We start from the raw sequence: 20,393 nt of genomic DNA, 5'->3' as shown, positions 1-20,393 counted from the left end.
ATGCCGATGGAGCCTGGAACATTGCTGGTAATACAAATGCCATGTTACATGACATCTCGTCTGGGAAACTGCCAAACTGAATTCTGAATTCATTGTTACATCTAGGCCACGTCGGCTGATGCTCTTCATCCGAGTTATCTTTATCTGGAATGCCAATAACCTCAACTTGCACTGCTTTGCTTCCTCCTTCAGCTTTTCTTTTTTTTCTCAGCCCTTTTCCTTTGTTCTCTACACTTCTGAGATCGAGTTAGACCCCCATTCTGAGATTGTTGAGCTTTAGGGAACTTTGGATGATTAACTCGAGTCCAATTATCTTTAGTCGAGTCTGTCCTTGGTTTCACAGTTCGTACTCTATATGAATTAGCTCATTTCTGTACCCAAATCTCTGACTGAATTGGTGACTGCCTCTTAAAACTGGGATGCCAATTTTGGGAATGAAATCGGCTAGATATATCACCTTGCCGAGTTGGCCTTCCTGCTTTTAAATGGCTGTTGCTGGAATCACTTTGTCGAAGCTCCTTCCCAGGCTTCAACGGGAAAATAAGCCTCTCAAGAATTCTTTTCTTCTTTGGTTGAACGTCCATTAGCACATCTTCCTTTGGTTGTTGCTTTCCTTTGCAATTTGGGCAACAACCATTATCAATCAAGGCTAATTGAGCCTCCCTTAATTACTTTTGCAATTTTGCCATCTTTTCAGGTGTCGCAGTTGACGAAAGAAATTCACCAGATAACTTCTCTTCCTCCTGCCGATCCTTTCGCTTAGCTAAGCTTATTACATTTGTAGATGTGATTGTTGGAAACGGATTAGTATCCACCTTCATGGTCTCCGGAGTTTTCTCCGGGAACTTTAAAGTGCCTTTATCAATAGCTTTCTGCAATACACCTCATAGAATAGTACAATCATTAGTAGCATGGTTCCAAGAGTTATGATACTTACAATACTCTTTTCCCTTCAAGTCACTTGCCGATGGAATCCTACACCCTTTAGGCAAAGATATCATTTTATCGGCTATCAAGTGATCGAAAATTTGATTTGTTTTCGACAAGTCGAAAGAATAACTTTTCCCGGTATTGGCAGGACTTTTCCTTGCTGCTGATGTTGACGTTAATGAATTGCCCCCCGTGGTCGGTTTTGGTTTAACCAACACCTCACAAACGTATGAATTTTTTATATTAACCTCTGCGACGTCAACTTCTAATTCATCTCTAACTTCTGCCGAGAATACATCATAATTAGGGTCCTTGTACCAAGTACCCTTAGAAGAATTTTTCCTCTCTTTCTCTTCTTTTAGTATCTCCTCATACTAAGAAGCCCTGCCTGCCAAATCAAAGAGATTTTGAAACTCCACCCCATCAAACCTCTTGCGATGTTCAATGTCTAAACCATTTAATGCCAACTTGATGTATTCTGATTCTGGCAAACTTACTCGGCATTTGAGTTTAACCTTTCTGAACCTGGCAACAAAAGTCTCAACCGATTCACTCGGTAACTGAGATAATCGAGATATGTCTGCCAGTGTAGCTTCTGTCTCTGTTCGGTAGAATTGGGTATGGAACGCTTCCTCCATCTCATCCCAAGTCTAAATAGAATTAGCCGGTAAGTTACTGTACCATTCAAAAGCTGCCCCGGCAAGAGAGCTAGATAATAACCTCATCCTTAACCAAGGGTTAGGACCAGCTTCTCCATATTGTGCAGTGAACCTTGCAATATGCTGTATTGTAGATAAATTTTCTTTGCCACTGTACATAGAAAAATTGGGATACCGATAATTTCTAGGCAACTCATGGGCATCAATGCGATCAGGATAGGCTTTCTGTATACCGGCTGAGCACGTCTACGACCTTGTGCCACTTCGGCCTGTATAAAAGCTAAAATCTGAGCCCTATCAATCCCTGCATTTCTTCCCGGAGGATCATTTGGGTGCCGCGGAATGAATGGATTAACCCACTCCCTTTGTGGATCGGCATTCACTTGCCCCCCAGCAGCCACTGGAGGTATCAAAGGATTGACCCTACCTTGGTTTAGATCGCCGACACCTTCTTGCTGATTTCTTACTGGTGGAATCAGCTGCTCATTGGAACGCTGCACAGGCTGATCATTCATTAATGGCTAGAACACCGGCACAAGATTCACCACCAATGGATTTGATAAGATTGGTGGATTTCCTATTGGCATGCCAAGTATATGATTCGGCACGTTGCTGATCGTAACACCAAGTCCTGCACTTGGCGGTACGGTGCTTGTTCGTAGTCCTTGGGATATATGCACCAATGGAGCCGTCATACACTAAAATATGGACTCATTGACATGAGATGCTTCAGCTTGATCATGTCGTCTTTGATTAACCGATATATTGGTTTCAAGTTTTTGATTCATTTTCTCCAACTGAGCATACATCATTTGGTTCAACTCCCCTGTCATCGATCTCATCTCATGAATTTGAGAAACCAAAAGCTGATTTGATTCTCCCATTTGAGATCTCACCTCACCGATCTGAGCTTGCTGGGCATCAAAATTTTGCATAATCAATTCCAGTACCCGACCCAAAGGAACGTCGGATGGAATAGAAGAGTCGGCATCATCGCTTACGCAGTGGATTTTCTTCGTTAGTATTATCTCCTGTATTCACGCCTTTCGAACCTCTTATCTTTGGAGGCATCCTTACTATACTTGCTCACCTGATGAGGTCCCACCGGGCGTGCCAAAAATGTTGACCCTAAAATCAGCTGGCTAGAGCCAATCTTAAATTGATGTGTTGCGGGCGTGCCAGAACCAAATATATGGTTCAATTGTGAGTTGTCAACTTATAGTCTCTTAGGGAATGTTGACTTCAGGCGATTATAGGAGATAGAGAACAAATAAACTCCTAAATGAGTTCAATATTGCCTTAGTTAAAAGGACTTTACCAATGAATAAATTATAGTAACGTAACAAGAGAATAGAAAGGGGGAGATAATGGATATAGCAAGAAAAGAAAAGGAAAGAATGAGGAGAGAAGAAGAGAGAGAGAGAAAGAGAGAGATACTAAGAAATTGAGGTAGAGATGAAGAAGAAATAGCAAGGATGTTATTCTTAGAAAGGCTTAAAGAAGCAAACAAATAATAATAAGGATTCTGAGGGTGCTGGACCTCTAGTTCAGCATGCCTCTTTGTTTATTTATAGAAATTGTTAGAAACAAATTCCTACCAATAAGTATTCTAATTACAATAAAACTCTACCTCATCACTAAATACTGAATTTAAATTCAAACTAAAGTTCCTAGATAAATATTAATTCTTAACTAAAACCTTGTAAACATATAAATCTTATCCAACATAAAATTCAAAAGTATTTCAAATATAATCTATATGATCGGTGATGCCCTTGTGTGTAGCACGTCATTGCCCTTTCTCTTGTAATCCATATCCATGTGATGTGTATGGCCTAACATCTTAACTGCATTGCATTATCCCAGCCGGAAACCAAATCATTTGCAAATCCACATACCTCCTAGCCCAACCTCATTGTCACATGTTTCAGCCCATTATATTCTCTCGGCCCAATGCTTCACTGCTCATCAAATCCAATTAGGACCAGAACCCAATTACCAAAACGGGTGCCAAGGGTATTTGGTTTTCATGACTGGGCTGAAGATGGGTTAGCAATCCAAATACCAAAATGGGTGTCAACACTATGTCACTTGTTACTAAAATTCATATTGCATAAAAAAAAAATCTTAAATTAAATTAACACATAAAACTTAATACTTAAAATTTAATTCTTATTAATTTAGGGACTTAAGAGATCCAACAAATATTTAAAAACTTAATTTTTTTAAAATTATAAATAATAATAATAATAATAATTTCCTAGGTGTATTAATTCTGACAAGTCATGATGCATGGAAGAGTTTACACAATTAATTTAAGGGTAAAGTACATTGATACTCCCTGAGGTTTGGAATAAGACTATGCAGATGAAAGTTTGTCTATTTTTGGACAACCACACCCCTTTTGTGAAATTTGCCATCCAAACGCAACTTTAAAACAAGTGAAAAGTCTATTTTGCCCTTTACTATTTTATTAATTTTAATTATAAAATATCAAAATACTTAAATGACTAATTACCCTTTTCATCTCTCTATATGTGTATGTGTGTGTGTATATAGATATATATATGGGTTAAGTGCAAAAAACCCCCCTATACTATCAATTTGGTGCGATTGGGTCCCTGGTGGTGTAAAATGACGATAATACCCTCACTTCAGTTGAATAAATTAATGATTATAATACCGGCTATGTAAAATGACCCTTTTGTCCAAATTTGTATAAAATGGGGTTTGTTTGGCAGAAGGATAATATAAACCTGAAATTGTATAAAATTGGAATAACCTAAACTTGAATATAATTAAATTAAAAACCAAACATGCCCTTTCATATTTTAAAAAATATATATATGTATGTGTATGTGTGTGTGTGTGTGTATATATATGTTATGATGTCCCAAACAGAGGTGCACAAGGGACTGGACGGGACGGCGAGCGAGGACAGATGGAACGTCGGGCGGCAGCAAGCTATGACTAACCCACTGGGGACGAGCAAGGATGTGCTCAATCGACAGCGAGCAAGAAGAACGACGGTGATGCGGTGGCGGCAATGTGGCGACGAACAATGAGAGTCGTTATTCCGGCGACGGCAGACGAGCAAGGATGTGCTCAGTTGATGGCGAGAAAGAACGGTAGTTTCGCGGTGGCGGCAGAGTGTGGCGACGAACATCTACTGGAAGAGTCGCGATTCCAGTTGAGATAAGCACAGTGGTTATTCCGATGATGGTGACAGCAAGGACTGGGTCTGAATTGAACGGTGGTGATGCTCTTATCGGTGCTTATCGGCTTGAGGTCTGAATGGCGTGCAAGCAACTCGAAACGACGGTGAAGGACGGTGAGCTCGGAACGGCGTGCACAGACTCTTGTAGATGACGATGGATGGCAGATCTGCTATCGGTGATCACAGGGGCTGTAGAAAGAGAAAGCGAGCCTAGCGACGCAAGATACCGATGGTGAACTAGTGAGCTAGGCGGTGAAACGGCGCTCTGATCCAGTGACGAAGTTTAAAACCCATATATTTTAGTTTATCTATCTGCTGCAAGAATCAAAAGTTCAAAACCTATATCGACATATCATTTCATATTGTTCAAAAAATCAAAACCCATATCTTTCTGTTTCCATCGCCCGCTGTTCCAGTTCGGGTTTGCCGTTCGCAAGCAGCTCTACCAATCAGCGAATTGAAAGTTAAAAGTGCACCTATATTTATAACAGCAAGCCTTTGGCAATACACACAAGTACTATTGAAAAGGATTAATATCAGAAGGGGCAGTCTCATTGTGGTAATGAATTTCATGGTTTAAGCTTCAAACTTTATAAACTGGGAAGAAGACCAGTGTTGACCCAAAAGGCCAAAACCCATATGCTTCATAATGGATTTTTAGACTTCTATAAAGAAATTAACTTCAGATGATTCACATACTCATGAAGACCCATGTAATAGCATCAAGTATCAACAAGGGTACCCTAGAAATTAAAAGGGTACTCCATAGATTAAAGGCACCTCTGCTTTGTGATCAGAAAACTACCTGTTCTGGATGTTTTTTTTGGTTTTTAGTGACTCAATTAGAGTGGAAAGTTTCTTTAAATGAATGATGAGTAGAACACCAATTCTGAATACCCAAAAGTGTGAAAAAAATGAAATTGAAGTTCAGGCAGACCCTGAAAACGAAGGGTACAACGTATTTGGCAGAAAAATTAGTGTATTCAAAATAGTCAAGGTTTTTGGTTTGTGGAAATCATGTTTAACATGTTGGGAAACAAGAATCTCATTTTTGGAGAGAGGACCAAGAAAAGATCAGCAATAGAAACAGCGGCACAAATTGGGTTTAGGGGTGAGGGACTTTCATGCACAAATGCTAAATTGGGTTTAGGGGTGAGGGACTTTTATGCACAAATGGTGAGAGTCTTTTATGCACAAATGGTGAGGGGCAAAATAGGTAACAAAAGGGTAAAATGGGGTTTTAAGTTTTACTTTTTGTAAAAAGTTGTCAGAGGGACCGGTTATGCACCTTTTTTGAATTTTGTGGACTTGCATGCACTTTTTCAAAAAGTAGAGACTTGTTCGGCACAAAGGGGTTTTTGGCACTTAACCATATATATATATATATATATATATATATATATATATATATATATATATATCCCCCAAAGTTGTGAAAGTGAATCCACGTGGAAACAAACATGGCACAACCACACAGATCACCCACTAGATAAGAAAACTGTATTGAAATTAAGTTGCATTTTGTTGTATGCAGGTAGCTTTCAGAATTCAGAATAATCATATAATATAATGCCACTAAACTCAGTGATCTTGGATGGTTTTTGTAGTTTCTGTTATTCTGTTTGTTTGTTCATACCTATATCTATATATATATATATATATATATATATATATACAATCACCACCACCCGCAACCCATCTCTGCTCCACTTCTTGCTATTGAGACAACCAATCATCGGTAACACCACCAGCAATCACTAGATCGGCGACGACGGCTACAACCCCGGTTATCACCAGATCATTGACGATTAATACTTGGGTTAATCTCATATCTTAATTTTTTTTCAATCAAAATTGCACTTGAATAACACTTCGGGTCTGCAATCGCTGACTAGAACTCATCACTTTGACCTTAAATTCCTCAAACAGAGGGCTCAATTCCGAACCAAAGTATTGTACATCTTCTCCGAGGAGGTGGTTAAATTTCCCAATACCCAAACACTACCTTATGCCCTCTGTCACTGTTCATCTTCTTCAACGCACAGCACTAAACAATGTGCAAGACCCAATTGCTCTAAACACAATTACAGGAGCCACAAGACCCAATTGCAAAAACTATATATATATATATATATATATATATATATATATATATATATATATGTGCGCGCGTGTATTAGTTGTGTGGGTAAGGGTCCGAAAGAGGGGAAAGAGAAGAAGAGAGTAAGGATTTTTAGTTTATCAAATGGGTTTTACCAAATAATCTATTTAAACTTATTTGATTTAAGGGTATTTAAATTAATTGTATTTGTTAATTTTATATCAAGGGTACTAAAGTTAATTTATCATTATCGGGTGTCTTTGTCTATTTTATCCAACTTGAGAGGGTCTAATTATTAAAAAATAGTACAACTTTTATTTATTTGTCCTTATGCCAAATCTCATGGGGTGTTTGTATTCAATTTTATTTTTCAATCCCTACTTCACGGCCACAATTTTGATAAGATTTTTAAAAATTATTAATGAATTAAAAATTTTTGAAAAATTTGAAAAAACTTCTATCAAAATTTTAAAAATGAAGTTTTTCCATAAGTTTTTTTAAATGGAAGTTTTTTAAATCTTATCCCGAGGTTAATCATAAGTTTTTTTAAATGGAAGTTTTTTCAAATTTTCCAACCACCTCCACCCCCAACTAGGGCTGTAACTCGGGCGAGCCTAATCTGAAATAACCTGAGCTCAGCCCGAAATTTTGTGGACTTGGGCAATATTTTTCTAATTTTAGTTTGGCCTTGGGCTATATATTTTGAGCCCGAATTCAATTCGCGTTGGTTTGGGTTGATATGGATGAAGCCGAAAACCCAACCCGAGCCAGAAAATATTATATATATTTATAATTATATTTAAATCATAAGAGTGTAGTCAAGTTGGTAATGTGCTTGGATTTATGCAGGCTTAGTGCGGGCTGGGCTTGGATTGAAGATTTTCTATATGGGCCTAGCTTGAGATGAGTGCCCAACCTGCCCGAGTTGCAGCCCTACCCTAACCATTTTAAAAATTTTGATAAGACAAGTGAAACCCGTTCGACCAGTTTGTGTCGGGTTATGGACATAACCCATTTTGAGTAGAATTTGGACTGGCTCAGCCAAACCCGATTTCAGGTTGAGGTTGGGTTGGGACTGAGCCAACTTGCAGCCCTATCTATTTATAAGTTATAATTCGATATTACAAATGTGATTCATATATATATATAGAATCAGTCCCCAAAACTCTCCTCCTAAATGTTCATACCTTTACAAACTCTATACAGATTCTCTATTTTATCAACTTCAACTTTACTCTGAACGAATTATGCTATCCTCTCTATGATACTTTACAATCTACCAGTATGGACTTTTCTGGTTTAATTTTGCATTTTTTCTTTTTTGTGTTTTTTAAGGAAAATAATAAATGAAAGTAGGTTTAATCATCCTTAACATAGTCATTTAGTAATACAAAAATTTTAAAAATAATTATAATAACAATAGAAGAAAAAAGAAGAAGAGAGAAGGAAAGTTTATTATACAGTATGAAGTTTGAACCCACCATTTGGGCCTAAACCTTTAAACTAGTTAAACATAGTAACAGATCGAATTTTTTAGTGTTTAGATATTTGGTTATACGGGCCTAAAATTGGGTTCGATATAGAAGCCCTAGAATCCTAACGGCCCAGCCTAATCTGAGTCTGACTTAACCTTCTTCATTTTTTTTGTTTTATTCCAGCTCCCAAACATCACAGTCATGATTGTTTGAAGGGAGCTACTGGGACCATCTTTTTGTGGTCTGTCCTATGGTTAGAGATATATGGAGTTGGTTTTGGGACTTCACTAACAGACATTCTAATCAATTCTTGACACTTCTTTTCTTGTTGTGTGTGTTGGAAATGACATTATTCAAGCCATTCACATTTTGTTTGAGGATATATGTACTTAATGTTCTTCATCTTTAATATATAAACATCCAACTGTTCTGAAATTTGCTTTTTTGTTTGATGCATACCCAATTGTGTTTCCATGTTAAAATGTATTCCCTGAGGCGAAGGAATTCAGTTGATGGTTGAGTTAAGCCAACCTCAAACCTACTTATCGGGTGTGGTGTTTGAGTCAAGTTAGCGTGTTAAATATGGTCACCCTTAATTTTTTTACCCACAAGTTCATGTCTTGAGAATTAGGACTCTTACGTCACTGGCATCCACTATAGGTCTGATAACTTCAACGATGCGATACGTTCTTTGCAGTTGCAGCAGCACTAAAGGCTTTTCTGTGGCTAATATCGGGATTTACAGCCTTGATGCGTTAGATCTCGTCCCTGAAAATTGAAGGATGTCATGATCAATATTCATGCGTGTGTGTGTGTTTGGATAAGATGTATGAATATATATACATACACACACACACACACACACACACACACACACAGAAATAATTGAAAGTTTTCATGATCACTCACTTGATGAATCAGTTGTACGCAACAACACACACACACACAGAAATAATTGAAAGTTTTCATGATCACTCACTTGATGAATCAGTTGTACGCAACAACAATGAGAGCTCCGAGAACCAGCAAACCCTCCATCCGGAACTCCCTCTCAAACCACCTCAAACCACCATTCCACCCACCTCCATCACTTAACCATCATACTATCCATACTACTAACCATTCCCATTCTCCCTCTCAAACCACCATTCCACCCACCTCCATCACTTAACCATCATACTATCCATACTACTAACCATTCCCACTCCGCTCAACAACCATCCACATCAATCCTCAAAAGAACACCTACCTCAGCCAATGTTCTTCCTACAAGGAAAACTTCACAACCCAAAACCACCTCTACCATTAAGCATCCACCACCCCAACTTCCAAAAAGAGTCACATTCTCAGTTACTAAACCAGACCATGAACACTCTCACTTCATTGATGATCATAACAACATTCTTGCTAATGTTGATCCAAGTAACACCCATGCCATGATTGACGAATTCTTTAGGCTACGAGTTGAGCTTGCTGAATTCTAGAGCAACTATAGATATTCCTACTTGCTTGAGGAAGTGGAGTGGCTTAGAGGGCTCATTGGGGACGAAATGAAGCACCAAAAGGCCCTGAAAGCACACATCAATATCCTTAGTGACCAAATCATCCAACATAATCATATCTCAGACACTGATCAAGATGACCAGCAGCAGCCACCACTCCAACAAGGCAGCTCATCCCTCCACCACCAAGACCACCAGAATCATTATGTGCTTGCCGTTGATCCTAATTTGAATTTAAATTCAAATTCCCCTATTTTAGGTATGTCCCTACCTCACTTTTCACCAAAGTCCCACCCTCCCTCCCTGTCAGGCAAAAAGCACTGTGGTTCCACCTAACATCCACCACCCCTTAGTCCTCCACCTAACCTAATCAACCATATCTATACACCACCCCTACCCCTACCACTGCCTAAGCCAAACACGAATCATCACCCCCAAAATGACATATCAGACACAACCATTCCCCCCTCCCCCTCCCCACAACCTACATGGGCTGCCATTGTCCAAAAGTCACAACCCAAAATCCCTCTTACCTTTATGCAACACAAATAGTACTATTTCACCTCCCCCTAAGATTGAGCATGCTGGCCTTGCTCTTCTAAATTGAAGTCTAATGGGCTACTTTGTCCATAAACCCCTTCCCTTCAGCATGGTGAGGGACATCTCAAATGAACTCTAGCAAGGGTCTTGCCAAGGTTACTAGTTTTGAAAAGGGTAGTTTCGAGTTCAACTTCACATCTTTTGAAGAATGCAAAGCCATCCTTGAGGATAGACCTTGGTTTTTTTGCCAACAAGCCTCTGATTCTCAATCACTGGGAACCATGCTTCCAGAGGACTTAACACCCTACCATACCCATTTGGATAAAGCTCATAGGACTACCTCTTAACTTCTGGACAAGACCCGGGCTAAGTTACATCACAAACAGTATTGGTAAACCATTATTTGCTAACCATATCACTGAAAGCAAGCAGAAAACAAGGTTTGCTAGAGTTTGTGTGGAGGTCAAGGCCACTTCTGATTTTCCATCAACACTCAAGATTCATTAAAGCTCAGGGAAAATTATCAATGCCAAGGTTAAGTATCAGGGTTGTCCTGCTATTTGCCACAAATGCAAATGTTTCGGCCACTCAACCACCTCATACCCTGCAGGATCACCCACCAGGAAAACTCCATCATCTGAATGGAAAATCATACCCTTACCCTCCCACCATCAACATTCACATCTCTCACCCTTGAAGTCTCAATCATCGAATAACTCACCCCATTCAAAACTCACCAACCCATTCACCGTGGACAAAATGTCATTACTCACTACTTCATGCCCCAAGATAAACTCATGGTTGATTTTTCCTCATACCAGATGTCATGCTCTGAGATTGTCCCTGAAACTAATGCTGAGGAGCTTGTTGTCACCAACTCACCAAACTCATCCTCCCTCAATTGTGTCATCACCTCTCAACCATTACCCTCCACATAGGCAGCTGCTAATTAATATCTCTGACACTGATTCACTCACTAGCCTCCCTGCAATGCTATATAAGAAAAAAATCAAACAAGGTAGCAAGTCGAAGAAAGGACAGGCCAGGAAGCTTGGCACTCCTCAAAGTGGGAATTTATTCCCAGGTGGTAGCTTTTTTAATACCATTAAATGGTATCAATAGCTATTTAAAACATAAGGGGACTTAATTTCCATTTAAAACAGAAAGAAGTTAAGAAGCTTCTAAATGATAAGAAGATAGACATTGCATCTATCATTGAAACCAAAATTCAATATGCAAATATTGGAATGGTGCGCAAAGTTATTGCCAGCTCTTGGAAGATAGCACATAACTACCAATTCTCTCCACTGGGCAGAATCTAGGTTCTGTGGAATCCCAATTCAATTGATATTCAAATCCTCAATTGTTTCAGACAAGTTATTCACTGTCATGCCATTATTCTAAGCTGCAGAACTTCCTTTTATATTAACTTCATCTATGGAGCCAATGATGCACTTGAAAGAGAAAGTCTTTGGGCTGACATTGTTAGCCACTCCTCCACACTTTCCTCATCTCCATGGATTCTTGGTGGCGATTTTAATGTCATACGATCTGGTGGAGAAAATTTTGAAGGCTCAAAGAGGACCACTAAGGTAATACTTGATTTCAGAAACTGTTTACATAACACTCTAGCTTGGAGGACCTTAATTTCTCAGGAATATTTCACTCGTGGACCAATAAGAGCCCTGGTGTCTCTAATATCTCCAAGAAACTGGATAGAGTTTTCATTAATGACCTCTGGAACCCATGCTTTCCCTTATTCCACTGCGATTTTGATACACTAGGCATCTCTGATCATTGTCCCATGTTAATTAACCTTGGAAACCCAAACCACAGAGGAAAGTTCCCTTCAGATTTTTCAACTGTTGGGCCAAAAATGATGACTTATTGGCCCTTATCCACTCCTTATGGAGTAATCATGCTCAGGGACAATTTATTTCTAAGCTCAAGAGTCTTAAACATCCCCTCAAGCTGAAATTCTCAAAGAATGTTAGTACAATTCAAAGAGATGTTCAAGATGCAAATGATGCATTATCTGCTTGTTAGTAAGCACTTGACAGTGTTCCAAATGACCAATCACTAAGAGCCCAGGAACAATTACTCCTTTCAGTCTATACCAGTCTTAGAAATGCAGAGGAGTCCACTTCCAAGCAGAAATCTAGGGTACTGTGGCTAAAGGAAGGTGACTCGAACACCTCATTCTTCTTCAAGTCTCTATCCTCAATATACAACAGGAATAAGATCTCCTCAATCACATCATCCACTGGGGGATTACTTGATACTAAGATGGACATCAAATATGAACTTGTCTCACACTTTCAGAAGGCACTTGGTATGAATCCTCATTTATACCCAGGTATAGATTTTCCCTCCCCCTTCATCCAACCCAATCTTCCACACCATTTTCTACCTTCTCTTTTTGCCATTCCTTCTGATGAGGAGATCCACCAATGCATGTTCTCTCTAAATAGTGACAAGGCTCCTGGGCCAAATGGCTTCAATGTCCAGTTTTTTAAATCTGCATAGCGTGTGATTGGGCATAATGTCACTTTAGCAATTAGAGAATTTTTTCTCAATGGGAAATTGCTTGGGAAAGTCAATTCCACATCCTCTCTAGTCCCAAAAAAAAAAATCTAATCCTACATCCATGAATGATTTTAGGCTAATCTCATGTTGTTCAACTATTTTCAAGTGTATCTCTAAACTATTAGCTAACAAGCTTAAGCCTACACTTCTCCACATAATATGTCCTGGACAATTTGCCTTCATTCAAGGCAGAACAATAATGACATCATCCTATTAGCCCAAGAACTCTTCACTGGATACCACAGGCAAGGGAACTCACCAAGATGTGCACTTAAAATGGATCTCCAAAAAGCCTTTGATTCTGTATCTTGGGATTTCGTTTTTGACACACTACACTTATTTGGCTTCCCTCAAACTTTCATCTCCTGGAAACACTCATGTGTTACTACACCTTCCGTCACCATTTCACTTAATGGGGAATTTAATGGCTACTTCAAAGGCATCAAGGGCCTTAGGCAAGGGGATCCACTGTCACCATTCCTCTTTGTTATTGTAATGCAAGTGTTCTCTTCTATTATAAGCAAATTCACATTAGAAGGACCCTTTAGATGCCACTGGAGATGCAAGGCCTTATCACTCACTCACCTCATTTTTGCTAATGATTTGATGCTCTTCTCTCATGGCAGCCTCCTATCAATTCAGAAACGTAAGCTTGCAATTGATACTTCTTCCCTCCTATCAGGCCTCCAAATAAACCTCAGCAAAAGCCAAATTTTCCTCTCTGGTATCAATGAAGCAACTAAGCACACCATCTTATCATTTATAAGACTTAAAAAGGGTGAACTTCCAGTGAGATACTTAGGTGTTCCACTGATCACATCTATACTTAAAGCCCATGATTGCAGGGCCTTAATTGATAAGGTTACCTCCAGAATTGCTCACTGGACCAGCAGAGACTTATCATTCGCAAGAAGATTGCAGTTTATTAGGGCTGTTTTATTTTTTGCTCAAATGTATTGGAGCTTAAAGTTTATACTCCCTGCAAGCATCATCAAGGAACTCAACATAATATTCAGAGCCTTTCTTTGGTTTGGGCCAGCACTCAAGAAAACTGGAACCAAAGTGGCTTGGGAGTACTACTGCTTACTTAGAATAGTTAGGGGTCTTGGACTACCAAACTTGTACACTTAGAACAGAGTAGCTGTAATGAAGCACCTTTGGCATTTGTTCAAATCCAAAGACATGTTATGGGTGCAGTGGGTAGACATTTACCTATTTAAAGGTAGAAGTATCTGGGATGTGAAGACTCCTAGCCAGTGCTCATGGAATTGGAGGAAACTTCTTCAACTTAGGGCTGCATTTAGGCCTCTTGTCAATCTAGAAATTGGGGGATGGAAGACATATTAATTTTTGGTTTGACAAATGGTGTTACTTTGGCCCTTTATACCAGCTTATTTACCCCCAACAGCTTAGTGAGTCACCTTATGACAGTACGACGAAGGTTAGCTCTTTCATCTATGGTTCTACATGGTCCTTTCCTCCTACTGTCACCAACATCATCCCACAGTTACACCAATTGCACAGATTACCACAACCAATCCCACACAAACTGGACGAGCTAAGTTGGATACCATTATCATCAAGTGAATTCTTAATTCCACAAACCATCAAATATCTCAATCACCATCTACCATCGATCTGTACCATGGGCTCACCTTGTTTGGCCTAAGCTCTCAATTCCCAAGCACTCATTTACCCTATGGATTGCCATTAGACACAGGTTGCCAACACTAGATCGAAAATGCACTAATCACATCAACTCCACCATATGTGTTCTATGCAACAATGAATTGGAAAATCACGATCATCTCTTCTTTAAATGCTCTTTTGGGAAACCCTTTTATGGACATTTATCCAAGCACGTTGTGGGTATTACTTCATGCCAACAAATTTGGGAAGTTCGATCTCATGGATTTCTCATAATTGGAGAAGAGACACTTTAACACTCAGCAGCTCAGTTTCGGAGTTTGTTTTGGCTTCACTTGTCTATCATGTCTAGAACGAGCGCAATAGAAGAATTTTCAAGAAGAAAACAAAGTCACAAAACACAATCCTACATCTCACTCTCGACACTGTCCAATTGAAGCTGATGGCATCCACATTCCCTAACTCACCTGTAAGCAGAAGGATTGTTGATGATTGGGACCTTCCATTGTCTGTTTTGAGGCCACCGGCGAAACCACCTGACACCTAACAGTGGGGATATGGAGGATTTGTCCATGCTTCACCGGATTGTGAAGTTCTCTCTACTGAACTTCAACTGTTAGCCGTAGCTCTTCTTGGGCTTCTACCTCTGGGGCCTGTTTTGCTTTGGGTTGTAATTTCTTTTCTTTCTCTTGGCCGATTATCTTTATGGGTCTGTAATACTGTTTATATTATATATAAAACTTGAAATTCACTATTCGAAAAAAAAAAAAAAAAAAAAACTTCTGCGATACCCAATCGACTCTACCTCTCTCTTCTCTCCAATTTTGGCTTTCTTTGATCTTTTGGATTTCGAATCTCTTTTGAACATACAAGCCTTAATCTTCTTTTTGAATCTAAAATTTTAAGTCCTAATCTTCTAAGCTCAGTTACGATTTTCTTCTTCTGTTTATTCTTGTTACCCATTTGTAGTGGTATTAAAGAATAATTGCTCTCTTATCTTGATTTTGTGCCATGTAATTTGTATCTGCTGAATTTCAGTAATCTATATATGTTTTGCTGAAAAAGAAATGTATAAGATTGAACTTATAAATTCAAGTTGTTTCCAATATACTCCCTGTGTTCCAAAAAAAAATTCATCTTTTTATTTTTAGATGTCCCAAAATAAAAGCTTTTTATTTTGGGACATCTAAAAATGAAAAGATGAATTTTTTTTCTTTTTTTTTTTTTTTTTTTGAACATTCTTGCATTGAATTTATAAAAATAAACCATTACATGTTTATGAACCCACTGTGAATAATATGATAATTCATTCACTACTACTGTAATAAAAAAATATATATATTAAAACTCATCTCTTAAAAAGTTAAATTCGCTTGTATGTTTTAGCTTCTATATAGTGTATTAATTTTGGGATTTTGTCATATGTTGATAAGACAAAAAAACAAAGAAGGTGGAGATTAGAGAAGAGTACGTGGTTAATATTTTAATATTTTAATTATTTTAGGATACACTTGCTTCTAATAAAATGTTTTAAAAATCCAAAAATGGTAAGTGTTGAAGGTATTTGGTGTGCCTACACCAGAATCGTTATGCACAGGAGCGGCTCAATCTAATTTGGGATCTTAGGCAAAAAAATAAAAATGACCTTTTTAACAATCTAATTTGCGTTAGGCGTGTCTACATCAGAATCGTTATGCACAGGAGCGGCTCAATCTAATTTGGAGTCTTAAGCAAAAAAATAAAAAGTGACCTTTTTAACAATCTAATTTGCATTAGGCGAAAAAAAAAAGTAGCCTTTTTAATAATATAAATAAAATTAGTCATAACTCAAAAACAATATATACAAATATATATACACCCAAATTTATAATAACAAAAGTTAATAAAATTAAAAAATAATTAAAGAAAAGGAACCATTTAACCTGATTCGGAAAACCCAAATCCAATATTTCTACAAATTTTCAATAAAATAAAAATGTGTTCATAATAACTGTAAACTTATAATGAGAGTGAGAGGAGAAGACTTATTCAAAAGAAAAATATAAAACATAATAAAAAATAAAATAAATAATGAAAAATTTTCGTTATTTTTCTGAACAGCATTAAATAGATATTTAATATTTTACTGTTGGTGTATCTTACCCAAAATGTTTTTAGTGCTGTTGTAAAAAATATGAATGAGAGAGAAAGAAAGAGGGAAAAAAAAATTTAATGATACAAATTTTTAGGGGGCCTAAAATTAAATTTCTATATTGGTTTTACTGTAAAACGTGAATGAGAGTAGAAAAAAGAGAGAAAAAAAAGTCATATAAGGAAGTAAATCTTTGGAGGGTAATATTAAATTTATGTATCAATTAGAGTTCAACATAATGAGGGAGGAGAGAGAAAAGAGAAAAAAGAAGAAGTTAAATTAGAATAAAGAATATTTGAGGCCTAATATAAAATCGGAATGAATAAGGAGAGATAAAAAAGATAAAAAATAAGTTATTTTAGGATATAAATATTTGAGGCATAATATAAAATCGAAACGAGTGGTGAATAAACAAAAAAGTTATTTTAGGATATAAATATTTGAGGCCTAATATAAAATTTTTATATTAATTAGAGTTTAATAATATTAGGAAATAATTATAGTAAAACTTAATATAAGAAAATTTTAAAATTTTTGAGCCTTTCTATTGGCTGGGGCCTTAGGCGACCGCCTAAGTCGCCTAAGGGTCGAGCCGGCCCTAGTTGTGCACTACATGCGCATGTGCGGGAAGGGATGGGACACATCTAGAATGGATGGGACACATCTGGATCGTTCATGTAATATACATGTGGTGCGCGGGGTGGAGCTTGGATTTCAAGTGGAGGGGCATGCGATATATATATATATATATAAAAGAAGAAGAAGAAGAAGAAAATTAAAAGTTATTCAAATATGCACGTTAAAAAGAAGAATTTAAAATATATAAAAAGAAAAAGGAAAAAAAAAATGAGAGAATTTGAAAAGAGGTTAAACTTTGATCAAGGAAGGAAAATTTGACTTTTTCTTTTAAGAAAATTAAAGGATTTTGAAGAATAAAAGGGAAATTAAAGAAAAAGTTTAGAGATAATTTTAGAAACTAAAATATTTAAGGGAATACTGTATACATTTTTTTTCATATTTATGGAAAAAAATAAAAAAAATACCACAAATATTGTAGAGGGCGGATCACGCCAGGGGTACGTGCCCCTCCGTCCCTGATTGGATGCACCCGTTACACAGTGCAAGAGGCGAAAAAAAAAAAATTATGGGTTTTTCTTTTTTTTAACCCACCACACAACTAAGGTTCATGTATTGGGAAATAGGACTCTCACGTCACTTGCATCCACTGGTCTGATAACTTAAATGAAACGTAATTGACTCTACCTCTATATTCTTTCTTTCCAATTTTGGCTCTCCCTTAATCTTTTGGATTTAGAATCTCTTTTGAACATGCAAGCCCTTATCTTCCTTCTGAATCTGACAAACCCTAGTCTTCGCAGCCCAGGTACGATTTTCTTCTTCTGTTTATTCTTGTTACCCATTTATAGTGGTCCGTGTTAAAGAACAATTGCTCTCTATTTTCTTGATTTTGTGCCTTGTAATTTCAATCTGCTGAATTTCAGAATTCCATATATGTTTTGCTGAAGAAAAAGGTATAAGATTGAAGTTGAAAATTCAAGTTTTTTTCAATATATGTTTTAGCCTCTGTATATTGTAATTTTTTTTTTTTTTTTTTTAGGGTTTCTACTACGGAGTGCAGATCAAGAGTTTTCCTATATGTTCTGTTAGAATATATTGTATACTAGGATTAGGATTATAACAATATATTCTAACATGTTCTTTTGTTTATTATAGATATATACGTATAAAAGTAAGTGGTAAGCATTTTGAATGAGTTTCTATTGCATCAGGATCATTTAACACTTTGTCTCGAAATGGAAAGGCTCAGAAGAACACGAAGAAATACAAGACTAGGGACAACCCTTTCAAACCTACTGATGAAATTATGCAGTTGTAATGTAAAAGAAGAAGGTGAAGAAAATAAAACCTCTCTTGTTGATCTTCCCTCCTCCATCCTCGTCGCTATTCTTTCGAGCCTTCCAACAATGACCCTCTTGAATTGCAGGCGCGTTTGTAAAACCTGGCATTACTTAATCGCTCAAGATCCTTATTTTACTAAAATTTGTAGTGAGACCAGACCAAACGTCACTGACATTGTGTTTTGGGATCTACATTCTTTTTACTTGCTAGACCTTGGAGAGGACTCGAAATACGTTCGTGGGTATCACTCCCCAATGAGGTTCAGACTCCATTTTAAACCTCATTATCGACATCTAAGATTAGTGGGTTCTTGTAATGGCCTGTTGTGTTTGACGAATGGCAACACTCTTTCCATAACCAATCCCATTTTGGGGGAATGTGTTCTTGTTCCCAAACTCGAAAGGAAGCGAGAGGTTTTCATTTGCATATTTGGATTTAGTGGGGCAACGGGTCACTATAAAATCGTTGGATTTGGTTCAGATGTGTTGGGAGGAACAACCCTTCACTCGGAGGTTGTGGTTTATACTCTCGGAACTGATACTTGGAGATATGTTGGGGATGCTCCATTACCAGAACTCGGAATCGAGTGGTGGGGTGTTACACTGAATGGAGCTGTTCATTGGACGAGTGGTACAAGTTCTGAATTTATATATTCATTTCATTTGGATAAAGAACATGTCTGCCGCCCTATCCCACTTCCTCCTGACTTGAGAAATATAAATATCCATTCTCTCAGAGTGGGGGTGTTGCGAAATTGTCTCTGCATATATCACAATTCCTCGGATTATCTTGATATTTGGTCAATGAATGATTATGGAGTAGCTGAGTCTTGGACTAAAATCCGTATTTTGAAAAACTCAATTCAGCCTATGATGTATCCACCAAGCAGCGTTTGGAGAAATGGGGAGACCTTCTTACCCGCCACACTTTGGAGAGATGGAGAGATCTTGTTTTCATGTGATTGGTATGATTCACATATGTTTTCTTATAATCCCAAAGAAAGGAGTTCTACTGCACTCTACTTGCATGGTCTTTATTTAAAAACAAAGCGCTTAAACTGTACTCGAGGTTTAGAGTTTTGTGCACTTCCCTACCGTCCAAGCTTTTCTTCACTCAAAGATGCTGCAAGCACAGGTGGTTTGAGGATGGTAAATATCAGGTCAAAACAGTAATCTACCTCTCCAGATGCATCAGTATGTTCTAATAATGCTTTATAAGTCTTACTTATGTCCGTGTATGTGGAATAAAGTTAATGTGCTTTCGCAATATCAGTTGGATTCTTCTTTGAATTAATGTTTTTGAGACATTGTTAATCATAAATTATAATTGCAAGAATGTCCAGAGAAAGCACACCTTTTTCCTTCATATATTGAGTTCCAAACTTTGATTTGGTTATGTGACTCAGAAAATTTACATACAATTTTTTTTAAATGCATTGGATGATTTTTGTTTTTTTTTTTTGTTTTTTTGTTTTTTTTTCCCTAGTTAGTATTGGCACAAATTTGTCTCTCATGAGAATTAAACCCCTGACCTCCCTTTGGGAGGTAAGAGACTGATACCGCTAGGCCACTAACCCGTTGGTTATTGGACAATTTCTTTTGGCTGTGTTGATGTCTCTGTAAACATTCTGCATTTTTTTGGTCTTCCATGCATGTATATTTTTCTGAAGTACAGATTTTACTGAA

At 37.6% G+C, this 20,393-nt stretch overlaps 1 protein-coding gene across 1 annotated transcript; it reads left to right on the top strand.

Annotated features, from left to right (window-relative positions):
- The first annotated feature begins 18,602 nt into the window (after window positions 1-18,602).
- Window positions 18,603-19,880, top strand: LOC132272488 (F-box protein At3g07870-like). Its single transcript, XM_059773630.1, has one exon. The coding sequence runs from the start codon at window positions 18,603-18,605 to the stop codon at window positions 19,878-19,880; it is 1,278 nt and encodes a 425-aa protein (XP_059629613.1).
- Window positions 19,881-20,393: the final 513 nt, after the last annotated feature.

Source organism: Cornus florida, unplaced genomic scaffold (genome assembly GCF_030987335.1).
Source record: "Cornus florida cultivar Cherokee Brave unplaced genomic scaffold, ASM3098733v1 CherokeeBrave_3.0.0_Hap2_Chr09, whole genome shotgun sequence".
Lineage (NCBI taxonomy): Eukaryota > Viridiplantae > Streptophyta > Magnoliopsida > Cornales > Cornaceae > Cornus > Cornus florida.
This window is presented reverse-complemented; position numbering and strand designations above follow the sequence as displayed.